The 13,971-nt window shown below is 40.8% G+C and overlaps 1 protein-coding gene across 3 annotated transcripts in view; it reads right to left on the bottom strand.

Moving 5' to 3' along the window:
• The window catches only part of LOC139468449 (lysosomal alpha-mannosidase-like), a 38,904-nt gene that overhangs the window by 23,840 nt on the left and 1,093 nt on the right, over positions 1-13,971 (bottom strand). Inside the window, exons 2-6 of one of the 3 annotated variants that reach the window (XM_071250415.1) lie at positions 10,834-10,936; positions 10,424-10,597; positions 9,458-9,651; positions 6,403-6,511; positions 4,314-4,411 (exon numbers count right to left, since the gene is read on the bottom strand). In XM_071250415.1, coding sequence (XP_071106516.1) covers positions 4,314-4,411; positions 6,403-6,511; positions 9,458-9,651; positions 10,424-10,597; positions 10,834-10,936 — 678 coding nt within the window. Of the gene's footprint in view, positions 1-509; positions 608-702; positions 801-4,313; positions 4,412-6,402; positions 6,512-9,457; positions 9,652-10,423; positions 10,598-10,833; positions 10,937-13,971 lie in introns of all 3 variants that reach the window. The other 2 variants (XM_071250414.1, XM_071250416.1) reach the window with 2 other exon arrangements.

Raw genomic sequence — 13,971 nt, 5'->3', positions numbered from 1 at the left:
CAGTCAACAGGTCATCTGAAGTTCCTACTGGTGGCCTGTAACCATTATAGTGGGCTCCAGTCAACAGGTCATCTGATGCTTCTAGTGGTTGCCTGTAACCGCTATTGAGGGCTTGAGTAAACAGGTCATCTGATAATCCTACTGGTGGCCTGTAACGGTTATAAAGTTGGACCCTGGTTAGAATCCTGCACTGTGGGGACCCTGGATAGAAGAGAAATCCTGCACTCTACTGCTTGTCATAAAAGATGACTATTCAATGATAAACTGGTTCATAGCATGTCATTGTACCCTGTGGAGAGTTGGTCATGATATCAGTCACTAGTTTGTCAAGCCTAGATTTGATTATTCACAGGCTGTGATGACACAGATACAGATCAGTGAGGATGAATTACTCAGAACCTATTTAGAAACTGCCCCGGGAACTCCATGCAGTTGCCAAGGTGAAGATGACATACAAGGGGAAGGTCACTGGGGTCAGGAGTAGCGTGCCTGACAGCAGCCCGTCTTACCATGACAGGTTCGTCTTGACAAAAGGTGTCATAGCAGAAGCCACCTGGTGGTGAATAGCCATTGAACAGGGCTCCGGTGAACAGATCCGCTCTGTCCCCTAGACACAAAAAGCAAACGTAATACAGACAGACATGGGCCCTGACAAGCCCCAGACAGACACAGGCAGCACATGGCAGGGCAGCCTGTAGTTACCATGATCGGGGAATCCCGGCAGGAAGCATCATAGCAGAATCCTCCAGGCGGACCATAGCCACTGTACAGTGCACCGGTAAACAGGTCGGCCCTCTCACCTGAACATCACAGAGCATTACAAAGCAGAACAGAACATCCTAGAGCAACTAGTGCAACTAGAGCCACTGTACAGTGCACAGATAAACAGGTCGGCCCTCTCACCTGAACATCACAGAGCATTACAGAGCAGAACAGAACATCCTAGAGCAACTAGAGCAACTAGAGCCACTGTACAGTGCACCGATAAACAGGTCCGCCCTCTCACCTGAACATCACAGAGCATTACAGAGCAGAACAGAACATCCTAGAGCAGCAAGAGCCACTGTACAGTGCACAGATAAACAGGTCGGCCCTCTCCCCTGAACATCACAGCACATTACAGAGCAGAACAGAACATCCTAGAGCAGCTAGAGCCACTGTACAGTGCTCCGGTAAATAGACAGAACAGATCAGAACATGACGGAACATCATAAGAGATGAGACAGCAGGACAGAATGTGGACATGAAGCAAGGTGTAGAGACACCGGAACACTCATGTAGAGTAAGTAGAGGCATCAAGCATGACAACATGGCCGTTAGATTGAGTCATGTCTGTGTCTTCATTTTGTCAGTTCACTGACTGTTTTGAAATCTCAACACAAAAAAGGGTTTTAGAATGTATCACTTCCATGCACTAATGTCCACATTCTGTTGTGCTGTTTTCATGCAAATACGGTGTGACACGATAAGCAGACTTGGCCACGGTGCCTGGAAGAAACAGACTATTAGTAGAGGCGATGTGTTAGTGGGAGAGATTGACAATGTGTTAGTGGGAGATTGACAATGTATTAGTAGGAGAGATTGCCAATATGTTAGTTGGAAATTGACAATGTGTTAGTAGGAGAGATTGACAATGTGCTTGTAGGAGAGATTGACAATGTGTTAGTAGGGGATTGACATTGTGTTAAAAGGAGAGATTGACAAATTGTTAGGAGAGATTGACAATGTATTTGCATGAGACTGATTATGTATTTTCAAGAGACTGTTAATGAATATGCTAAGATGTAAGTTTTTCTATTGATTAGGTGTATGATGTTAATTTGTTCAGGAGCTCTCATGCTTCTCTGTGGTCCAGAGGATAAAGATGTAGACTTGAATTCCAGAAAGGTTGCTGGTTGTGTTCAAACCCAGGTTTCAGCAATGAGTTTTTATGTACAATATGAAACCAATATTGAAACCTCAGTTTCACTTCTTCCTGTCATGTGATCAGGTGTGAGCACACAATCTCCATGCATTAGGTGTACATGTGCTGTGTGATCCTCCATGTTGCCTGCCGATTGTCACAGTCTGTATGAAAGTACAGTATGTTGGAGCACAAATGTAAGTTTTCTTTTTGTATTTCTGACATTTTGTGATGATATGTAAATGCATTTATATGCTATTGTACTTCTTGAGTTGAAAATGTGAAATTAATGCAAACATTTTAAGAAATGTCAAAAACATGTTTACATAGAAAATGTCTAAATGTCACAAACTAAATTTCTTTTACATTTTATTGTAGTTTTCTAAACCTCGTCACCTTGTCACTTTGTCACTGGAAGCCTAATTCCAACGTTAACAGTTCGTGATGCAAACAATACTTTCAGTGTGAAACGTTTAAAGATATGACACTGACAATAAATTCCCTGTGATGCGAGCGTTTCAGAGTTTTGGTGTCTTTACATCTACAGTTAATGTATTTGTAAGAGACTGACAATGTATTTGTATGAGACCGACAATGCATTTGTATGAGACTGACAATGTATTTGTAAGAGACTGACAATGTATTTGTATGAGACTGACAATGTGAGTGAGTGAGTATGGTTTTACGCCGCTTTTAACAATATTCCAGCAATATCACGGCGGGGGACACCAGAAATGGGCTTCATACATTGTACCCATGTCGGGAATCGAACCCGGGTCTTCGGCGTGACGAGCGAACGCTTTAACCACTAGGCTACCCGACCGCCCCGACTGACAATGTATTTGTAAGAGACTGACAATGTATCTGTAAGAGACTGACAATGTATCTGTAAGAGACTGACAATGTATTTGTATGAGACTGACAATGTGAGTGAGTGAGTACGGTTTTACGCCGCTTTTAACAATATTCCAGCAATATCACGGCAGGGGACACCAGAAATGGGCTTCATACATTGTACCCATGTCGGGAATCGAACCTGGGTCTTCGGCGAGACGAGCGAACGCTTTAACCACTAGGCTACCCGACCGCCCCGACTGACAATGTATTTGTAAGAGACTGACAATGTATCTGTAAGAGACTGACAATGTATCTGTAAGAGACTGACAATGTATTTGTATGAGACTGACAATGTGAGTGAGTGAGTATGGTTTTACGCCGCTTTTAACAATATTCCAGCAATATCACGGCGGGGGACACCAGAAATGGGCTTCATACATTGTACCCATGTCGGGAATCGAACCCGGGTCTTCGTCGAGACGAGCGAACGCTTTAACCACTAGGCTACCCGACCGCCCCGACTGACAATGTATTTGTAAGAGACTGACAATGTATTTGTAAGAGACTGACAATGTATTTGTAAGAGACCGATAATGTGTCTGTAAGAGACTGACAATGTATTTGTAAGAGACGGACAATGTATCTGTAAGAGACTGACAATGTATTTGTAAGAGACTGACAATGTATTTGTAAGAGACGGACAATGTATTTGTAAGAGACTGATGATGTATCTGTAAGAGACTGACAATGTATCTGTAAGAGACTGACAATGTATTTGTAAGAGACTGACAATGTATTTGTAAGAGACTGACAATGTATTTGTAAGAGACTGACAATGTATTTGTAAGAGACTGATAATGTGTCTGTAAGAGACTGATAATGTGTCTGTAAGAGACTGACAATGTATTTGTAAGAGACTGATAATGTGTCTGTAAGAGACTGACAATGTATTTGTAAGAGACTGATAATGTGTCTGTAAGAGACTGATAATGTATTTGTAAGAGACTGATAATGTGTCTGTAAGAGACTGATAATGTGTCTGTAAAAGACTGACAATGTATTTGTAAGAGACTGATAATGTGTCTGTAAGAGACTGACAAGGTATTTGTAAGAGACTGACAATGTATTTGTAAGAGACTGATAATGTGTCTGTAAGAGACTGACAATGTATTTGTAAGAGACTGATAATGTGTCTGTAAGAGACTGATAATGTGTCTGTAAGACACTGACAATGTATTTGTAAGAGACTGATAATGTGTCTGTAAGAGACTGACAATGTATTTGTAAGAGACTGACAATGTATTTGTAAGAGACTGATAATGTGTCTGTAAGAGACTGACAATGTATTTGTAAGAGACTGACAATGTATTTGTAAGAGACTGATAATGTGTCTGTAAGAGACTGACAATGTATTTGTAAGAGACTGATAATGTGTCTGTAAGATATTAATGCTGAGTAATGTTGATGATGAGGGTGATGACAACAACATCCAGAGACACTTGTTGCTGTCCCACCAAACCAATCTACCTCCTGTAAGGAGCGGCGTCCTGTAAAAGAGGGTCTGGGACATTACCATGACAGGGGAATCTGTACACAGAGCATCAAAACAGAATCCTGGAGGTGGCTGGTACATGTTGGGCAAGGCTCCGGTGAACAGGTCGGCCCTCGCACCTGGGTGAACGTATACAGCATCACACAGTGAGTGAGTGAGTTTGGTTTTACGCCGCCTTTAGCAATATTCCAGCAATATCACGGCGGGGGACACCAGAAATGGGCTTCACACATTGTACCCATGTCGGGAATCGAACCCGGGTCTTCGGCGTGACGAGCAAACACTTTAACCACTAGGCTACCCGACCGCCCAGCATCACACAGAGATGGGTGGACATGAACTATTTCACAGTCACACCTTGCTTTTCTTATTACTGGGTTCACAAAGCATTTGGTTGGTGATTGAAATAAAAATAAAATTAAGCTCTTTGATTATTCAAAAGTTCAAATTCTCCATGAAGCTATGATTAGTAAGTACTTCTGAAAATAATCACAAGTCAGTGCTCCTGTACCACTTGTCTTAGTGAGGCTGGAATCAGTCAGCTTAGTTATTCTGAAGTGTCAATTGTAGTTTTTGCGCAACTTCCTCTGATTTTTATGGCGTGGGTAGGAGATCAGTAAACTAAGCAATACAAAAATAAAACACATTAAAATAAGAAGAATTTCCATGAAACATAATGACGTGAATAAAGAGGCAAGCGGAAAGTTCTTTTGCTAATGTCCATATAGGCTATATACTATAAATCGTGAAATTAATACGTCTCTGAAAGAATGCGAATGCTGGCCCCTTGCTAAAAATGCAACTCAATATGAATGCGACACCCCCCTCCTCTCAAGCATCAGTGGATATGTTATCTTAAGAAAATGTCCTCTGTCAGGTTTACAGGAGAATCCTCATCTTAATCCAACCTTACATTAATCCAATCACACACCAAATAGAACTGCTTATTAGTGCTCAGTATTGTACTTCTGCTAAAACAATGCATGCGAGCTGGCTCGTTTCGGCCTTTGACGCAGTCGCAAAGAACAAAGACACTGTGTTGCGTGGATGGCGTCTGTCTGGACTTGCAGGTGTGATCAGTGATGACATAAGTGAGTAGAACTCTTGTTTTGACCTCAGCAGTGACAATTCACAGGATGTAATTAGTGTTTGAATGATATTGTTTATATACTTATTACAAGTGCTGTTCAATAAACAGTGATGTGGAAAACATAGTTGTTTGTTTTCAGCGTATGTCTAAGTTGGTATTTCTGCTATCCAAAATGTCTTATTGTTGACATAAATGCGATGTTTAATAATGCCAGCCAAGACCACTCGCATTTTTCGCATTTAATTCACACTCGCGTTAATTTCAAGATTTACAGTATGTCACATGAATAAAGTAGATGTTTTTACTCCAGAGCAAGACCAGCAGGAAACCAGCATGTCGGTGGGGGACACAAACAGCTGCGCCTCGTGCAAAGTGTCACCACGGTGGATCAGTCAACTTGGACTTTTTCAGTATTAAACTCAAGGTGTTGACAAGTACTTGCAAAAACAGTCTTACCCCATGATTTACTAACGTGCTGACCTTGACATTTGACTCATATTGACCACAACCATTTTAAAGCAGGGCCTTCTAAAGAAGGAATATGCCAAGTTTAATATGTTTAATTATGAATACATTCATAATTTTCGAGAAAGTGTGACCACAAACCTTTCTGTGAGTTATTTATATACCGTGACCTACAACTTTTTCATTACACATGTCAAAAGATTTTCCCATGGTCTTTTGAAAAAAGGCCAGGGAAGCAAAACCTCTAATCATGCTAATGTTACTAATCTTTGGACACAGACATCATGGACATAGTCCTTATAAAAAAAACATATCAGGAAAGCATATCATGTTTACAGTTGTCAAATTATCTTTTACACATTGTGGAGCCAAAATGCTCCTTTATCAGCATGAAAGGAATGCTGAAATTAAAAAGATATGTCGCAAAAAGTACCATTCATATTGTTAATATTGCAACTCTGAACAGAGACATTGATTAATGAACAGCAAGGCACAGCAGCATGGTCATGACTTACAAGGCAATATTCCAGTTTTGGACAAAGTAAACAAACTGACCAATGTTCTTGGGGCTTCCTCGCCATAGCATTTCCATAGTTGTATGGTTCAGTCGCCTGTCCTTGTCTGCGTAGTCAAGACGCCCGAAATACAGACCATCGTATCCCATCTGCACATGGTGGACAGAATGCCTATCAGTAAACAGCTGACCATTCTAAACTTACAGAGTTCTTTCTGTACTTTAGGGCAGAGGAACATATTACACACATGAAAATGGTATTAGCTGTACATGCTGAATATGATTTGTTTTGTTTGTTTGTTGTTTAACACCACACTCAGCAATATTCCAGCTATATGACGGCGGTCTGTAAATAATAAAGTCTGGACCAGACAATCCAGTGATTGACATCATGAGCATTGATCTACGCAATTGGGACACAATGACATGCATCAGCCAAGTCAGTGAGTCTGACCACCCGATCCCATTAGCCGCCTCTTACATCAATCATGGGTTGCTGAAGACCTTTACTACCCCGGAATCTTCACGGGTCTACTAAATATGATTGGTTTGGTTTGGTTTGTTTGTTGTTAACGCCGCCATCGGCAATATTCCATCAATATGACAGCTGTCAGTCCAGTGATTGATATCATGAGCATCAATCCACACAATTTGGATCGATGACATGCATCAACCAAGTCAGCGAGCCAGAACACCCAATCCCGTTTGTCACCTGTTATGACCATGATGACAAGCATAGTCGCCTTTTACAGCAAGCATGCGTTGCTAAAGACCCATTCTAACCCGGGATCTTGACGGGTCTTCTGTACATGAGGATGGAGTATCAACAAGCTGATACAAGGATTAAATCTCTTGTTGACAATGGTAAACCACATGGGCAGCTCACATGAGAAATATGTAATTTAACATTGGATTTGGCTTTGTATGGTCACATGCCATCACGCATGGCCATCTTCAGACACAGATATTATGACTGCTTCCTTCAATACAGGCATCACTCTCTTGCCCTTCATCAAAATGAAGTTACAGCTCTTAGTTCAAATCTTTACTAAGTGTTGAATCTATTTCAACAGTGATCTACTAAATATTGAAACCTATTTAACCAGTGATCTACTAAATATTGAAACCTATTTAACCAGTGATCTACTAAATATTGAAACCTATTGAACCAGTGATCTTCTTTAACAATGGAAAATGAAAAATTACTAATTTATTGAGTATTCATTAATGAATACTTCAGTATGTCCCAGTGTAGGCAATTTGACTTTTCACAAATTTTCACATGTTAGTGGCAAAGTCATTTATTTGTCTTTTTGCACATGCACAACAAGATGTAAAGCATTAACCATATGCATTCTGTAACATCAATTCTGTCTTAAGCTCGCATATTTAATCAATTTGAACCTTTGTATTTCTGTGAAGGTCTGACATACTTCACGATAAACTTGATGGTAACCTCGAACAAAGGTGAAACTGTGACTGATACTGATCTGGCCCATATCAAGTAGAAGGCTGTTGAGTCACTGATAACACAGGTCACTATCAGTCTGTACTTTACTATATACTGGCTGTGCCATCTCTTCAACTACCATGGCAGCCCTGTAGTTCATCTAGGCATCACGTCATCTCAACAAATAAAAACAATTGTTCAGATTTAGCGATCTTGCACTTTGTAAATGTCTTCTGACATTCAGCGGAAGCATGTCTCACCGAGTATTAGTGGCATGTGTCTCACCTGACATTCAGTGGAAGCATGTCTCACCGAGCATTAAAGCACATGTCTCACCTGACATTCAGTGGAAGCATGTCTCACCGAGCATTAGTGGCATGTGTCTCACCTGACATTCAGTGGAAGCATGTCTCACCGAGCATTAGTGGCACGTGTCTCACCTGACATTCAGTGGAAGCATGTCTCACTGAGTATTAGTGGCATGTGTCTCACCTGACATTCAGTGGAAGCATGTCTCACCGAGCATTAGTGGCACGTGTCTCACCTGACATTCAGTGGAAGCATGTCTCACCGAGCATTAGTGGCATGTGTCTCACCTGACATTCAGTGGAAGCATGTCTCACCGAGCATTAGTGGCATGTGTCTCACCTGACATTCAGTGGAAGCATGTCTCACCGAGCATTAATGGCATGTGTCTCACCTGACATTCAGTGGAAGCATGTCTCACCGAGCATTAGTGGCACGTGTCTCACCTGACATTCAGTGGAAGCATGTTTCACTGAGTATTAGTGGCACGTGTCTCACCTGACATTCAGTGGAAGCATGTCTCACCGAGCATTAGTGGCACGTGTCTCACCTGACATTCAGTGGAAGCATGTTTCCCCGAGTATTAGTGGCATGTGTCTCACCTGACATTCAGTGTTCAGTGGAAGCATGTCTCCCCGAGCATAAGTGGCATGTGTCTCACCTGACATTCAGTGGAAGCATGTCTCACCGAGCATAAGTGGCATGTGTCTCACCTGACATTCAGTGGAAGCATGTCTCACCGAGCATTAGTGGCATGTGTCTCACCTGACATTCAGTGGAAGCATGTCTCACCGAGCATTAATGGCATGTGTCTCACCTGACATTCAGTGGAAGCATGTCTCACCGAGCATTAGTGGCACGTGTCTCACCTGACATTCAGTGGAAGCATGTTTCACTGAGTATTAGTGGCACGTGTCTCACCTGACATTCAGTGGAAGCATGTCTCACCGAGTATAAGTGGCATGTGTCTCACCTGACATTCAGTGGAAGCATGTCTCACCGAGCATTAGTGGCACGTGTCTCACCTGACATTCAGTGGAAGCATGTTTCCCCGAGTATTAGTGGCATGTGTCTCACCTGACATTCAGTGTTCAGTGGAAGCATGTCTCCCCGAGCATAAGTGGCATGTGTCTCACCTGACATTCAGTGGAAGCATGTCTCACCGAGCATAAGTGGCATGTGTCTCACCTGACATTCAGTGGAAGCATGTCTCACCTTTTTATCACTTTTATCAACTTCAGAAAACTCAGTCCTTCACACTGAAGTACATAATAAATGTGGCAATGTCTTTCCTGTCATTCAGTACATATGTGGCAATGTCTTTCCTGATGCCTTCTTACCTGTGCAAACAGAGAAGCTTGTTCTCGTGAGTGTCCGAATGGATCAATCTGCCAAGCTATCCGAGGACGACCACACTCTCCAAAATTGGTCCTGAGGAACTCCAGCCCCAGTGCATGCTGGTCAATTATTGCGTTGTAGTGGGTGGATGCCTCGTCGTTCATGCACCATCCTCCAAGGATAAACTCAAGGCGACCTACAACCAAATGAAACACAATAAATAAAATTATTGAATCTCTGAAGAAACAGTAACTGGAGGTGTCTGTAGGGTCAAGTCATTTGTCAACATGGCCATGGTCTTGAGGCAGTGAATCATCTTCGATCAAAAACTCAAGAAAATGGCTTCTTCTCATGATCTATGATCCTACATAGGGACAAAATAGATGTTCCAGATGCACACACATCAATTCTCCTGTGTACAATAGAATTCCTGAAGGCACACTAGAAGCATGACATCTACCTTCCTTGACAAGTCCTTTGACCACATCTCACCTTCCTTGACAAGTCCCTTGACCATGTCTCACCTTCCTTGACAAGGCAACTGACGACATTTCGCCTTCCTTGACAAGTCCTTTGACCACATCTCACCTTCCTTGAAAAATCCCTTGACCATGCTTCACCTTCCTTGACAAGTCCCTTGACCATGTCTCACCTTCCTTGACAAGTCCCTTGGCCATGTCTCACCTTCCTTGACAAGTCCCTTGACCATGTCTCACCTTCCTTGACAGACAACTGACCAGGTTTCACCTTCCTTGACAAGTCAGCTGACCACATCTCACCTTCCTTGACAAGTCCCTTGACCATGTCTCACCTTCCTTGACAGACAACTGACCAGGTTTCACCTTCCTTGACAAGTCAGCTGACCACATCTCACCTTCCTTAACAAGTCCTTGACCATGTCTCACCTTCCGTGACAAGACAACTGACCAGGTTTCACCTTCCCTTGAAGTCCTTTGAACACATCTCACCTTCCTTGACAAGTCCTTTGACTACATGTCTCATGCTGTCGTCCTGTTCGCGCCACCATCGAGCGAAGAATGCGATCTCCACGTAGATGAACCTGCGTGTGGGGTCCTTCTGCAGCTCCGGGATGACTGAGTCAAGGATGTACTGTACCCCTGCAGTCTGAATGTCATTATGGTCTGCAAACAACACAAAAGAAAGCAAAGTAGTTGACTCGCATAGCCAGTTTCCACTTGTATCAATACTCATACTTATCATAGACTATAAATATTTGTGGAACAGTTTGATTGAGGGCATGGTTGACCTATTAACTGATTATTCATAAAATGAAATTGTTTTGCTCGACGCAAGCTGGATCACAACAACTATGCTGAACATGCTGAAGGGAGTACGGATTTATTCATGTAATTCCAACCTCCATAGAAATACTGATCAACAGTCTTCAGCCAGCCAACATCATCATGCGTGTGTGGAACTATGTGTACATTGATCATCCCCTCCTTCACAGGGTTACAGCTCTGAAAATGAAAAAGGATATGCATGATATGGGCAAGAAAGGAGTACACATGAATATAAGAATGGACATTAAAACTGATGGGGGAGCATGTGGTTAACTTTTGTCACAGGGATACAGCTCTGAATATTGAAAAAAGATATGCATGATATGGGCAAGAAAGGAGTACACATGAATATAAGAATGGATATCAAAATAGATCGGGGCGCATATGGTAAACTTTTGCCATGTAATAAGTAAATGTTTACTGTGGGATGTCAGGGAAGTCTTAGGGTTACCATGGTTTCTGTTAACTTGAAATTGAAAATTGAAAAGTCCGGAAAGTATATTTGTAAACATACCAAATGTTAATTCGACTTAAAATGATGTTTCAGTTGTTTTCTTCTTGTGAGCTGTACAAAGTGTGTAACATGTGGCATAAACTCACAACAGCGATATCTCACTAACATTAGGCGCCTATATTTTGCCTTATTATCATGCAGAGTTCATGCATGTGTGATGCCTGAAAAGAAATACAGATACACAAGTTTAAACATGTTAAAGGCAGAGTGTTCTTATACTATTGGGTTTTCTAAATTCTCATGCTCATATGTCAGCAAGTAATAATTAATTGGGGAATTGTGTATTTTACACAATTAAGCAGTTTATCTGGAACTCTGCAGAATGACCCTTTCAAAACCAATTATCAATCGTTCATATAACATGATATAATAAGCTCCACTGGTAACTCATTTGGAATGCCACCATAGAGCATATTTATAAAAAGTGTCAAAAGCAATTGTGTTTCCTGTGTTACGTATATTTAATTTGATAATACAACACTCTCTCTACTTGTAATAACCTTTCCTTGTCGTCACTGTGATTGTGTTCAATTGTCTACATGTTTTTACCTGTCGTTGTATTAGTAACTGTCTAATTTCCTTAGGTACATCATTTAATATCATATATTTTCTTTTTTTCCTATTTTAGTGCTAATCAACAGTGCAATAGCATAATGAAGTCTTATCTTATCTCACAACAGGTCATTTCATATTCTGGTACTTCCGTGACCCAGTAGTTTTATATTCAATGTGTCTTTTTGTAACCTTGCATCCTTCAGGTGATATCCTATCCAGGTTGTTTATTATTCCTAGGTTGTTTACAGTCTGTTTGGCTCCATATTGGAACAATGAATTGCAAGATAACTCAAAATCGGAAATAGTCTATTAAATGTCAATACGATACACAGCAATGACTACCCTGTACCCCCACATTATCTGCTTGTCTATTCTAAAGTGAAACCAACAATATCTGTAAAAGTTGTATAAGAAACTATCATCTTGAACGGGGGGGGGGGGGGGCACAACGGTAGGAGGAACAGTACAAACACCCATTTTCACCACGTATCTTTTTGTATCTGTATCCATAGGTATGCAACAGTTGCCATAGCTTGTATTTTGTAACAATTAAATCATGTTCAGTTTCAAGGTTATTTCTTCAAGAGTCTTAGTGACATGTACTTATTTTCTGAATGCAGCTTAACTATTGCACGTCTCACTTGATTTTATTTAAAACTGTTCCCATCTGCTTCAACTGATTGCTAGAGTACTGTCGATGAACAACATTTCTCAGCTTGTTAGGAGGCACACTAAGAGCTTTAATAGCTTGCATGTAGCATACTTGTATTATTTGTTGCATAAAATGTACGTTTTCCTCTTTCTGCTTCATAATGAAAGAATTCATACACCTTATAAATCAACTGTTCTACATCATTTGAGTAGCACATCTTGTCAGTCAACAACGACGTATACTATGTAGTACGTGCAGTGCATGCTTGCACTTTTCCTCCTTCTGTTGTGTCCCCCCCCCCCCCCCCCCATTCAAAATGTCAACTGGTACACATGACATGATAGTTTCTAAAACAACTTTTTTCAAAATTCCAGTGATGGGAATAAAAATAACAAACAACAGATATTGTTTGGTACAGGGTATTCATTGCCTGTACCATATTGACATTCAACAGACTATTCCCAAGTTTGATTTTCATCGTTCTCATTTTGAGCCAAACGGTATGGGCGGCCATTCGGGCAAAAAATACAAAGTTGAAAAAAGGGACAAATGTATGCAATTAAGGTCAAATATTACAATTAAAGAACTATATGTTACTACTAAAGGTCAAAATACAAAACAAACAGACGCCGGTTAAAATTACAAGTTGAAATAAATGTCAAAAGTACGCAATATTAATAATCAAATGTTACGAAAAGACGTCATAAGAAAAGAAAGAACAATATGTGTATGAAAGAACGTCAGTGAACACGAAAGGACGTTTTCAATAAAGAACGTCAGTGAGCACGAAAGGGCGTTGATTTAATTGGCTTGTTCCGCCTTGTAGCCTGCAACCTCGGGGTATCGCGGTACTTGTCATGTACGCTAAACGGAACAAAATGCACTGACTAACCTTTATGTTTATTCGTGTTCTCTGTATCAAATATCATTCATGTTATCAAACAATGCATATTTTACTGATAAAAGTTCATTATTTACATTAGTAGCTCCGAGTAAAAGCCGGGCCTCGCGCCCTGTTTGACAAGGGAGGGAACTCCATCGTATCGCGGTACAGAGAAAAGTTGTGTATGGAGGTCCGAATTGGACAAAAAGAGGACATAATTCTACCAACCACTTGGTATGATCATGCAGGACATCAGTGATTTGTCCAGACAAGTGCAAAGACAGCACAAGTAAAATTCTAAATGTGTTATCAGCAATAGGTATTCAATGCATACTTACCGAAAAGTAAGAGAAAAATATTTTTATGTCAACATCAAAATATCAGAAATGATATTTTAAGATTATTTTTAAAAAATTGGATGACAATAATTTGTCACAAAATGGAAAAATGTTAAAAGTCAACAATAAATATATAAAAAGCACTCCTAGTATTCCCAAAGTATGTATTTATCTTTTGGTTACTAGTGAAGAGCGTATTTCTAAGTTTGGCATTATGGCCCTTATGATCTCCCAATAGTTTCTGAGCACAGAGTGGGAAAAAATGTGCGG

This window comes from Haliotis cracherodii, unplaced genomic scaffold (assembly GCF_022045235.1).
Source record: "Haliotis cracherodii isolate W230 unplaced genomic scaffold, xgHalCrac1.p SCAF_2, whole genome shotgun sequence".
Taxonomy (NCBI): Eukaryota; Metazoa; Mollusca; class Gastropoda; order Lepetellida; family Haliotidae; genus Haliotis; species Haliotis cracherodii.
This window is presented reverse-complemented; position numbering and strand designations above follow the sequence as displayed.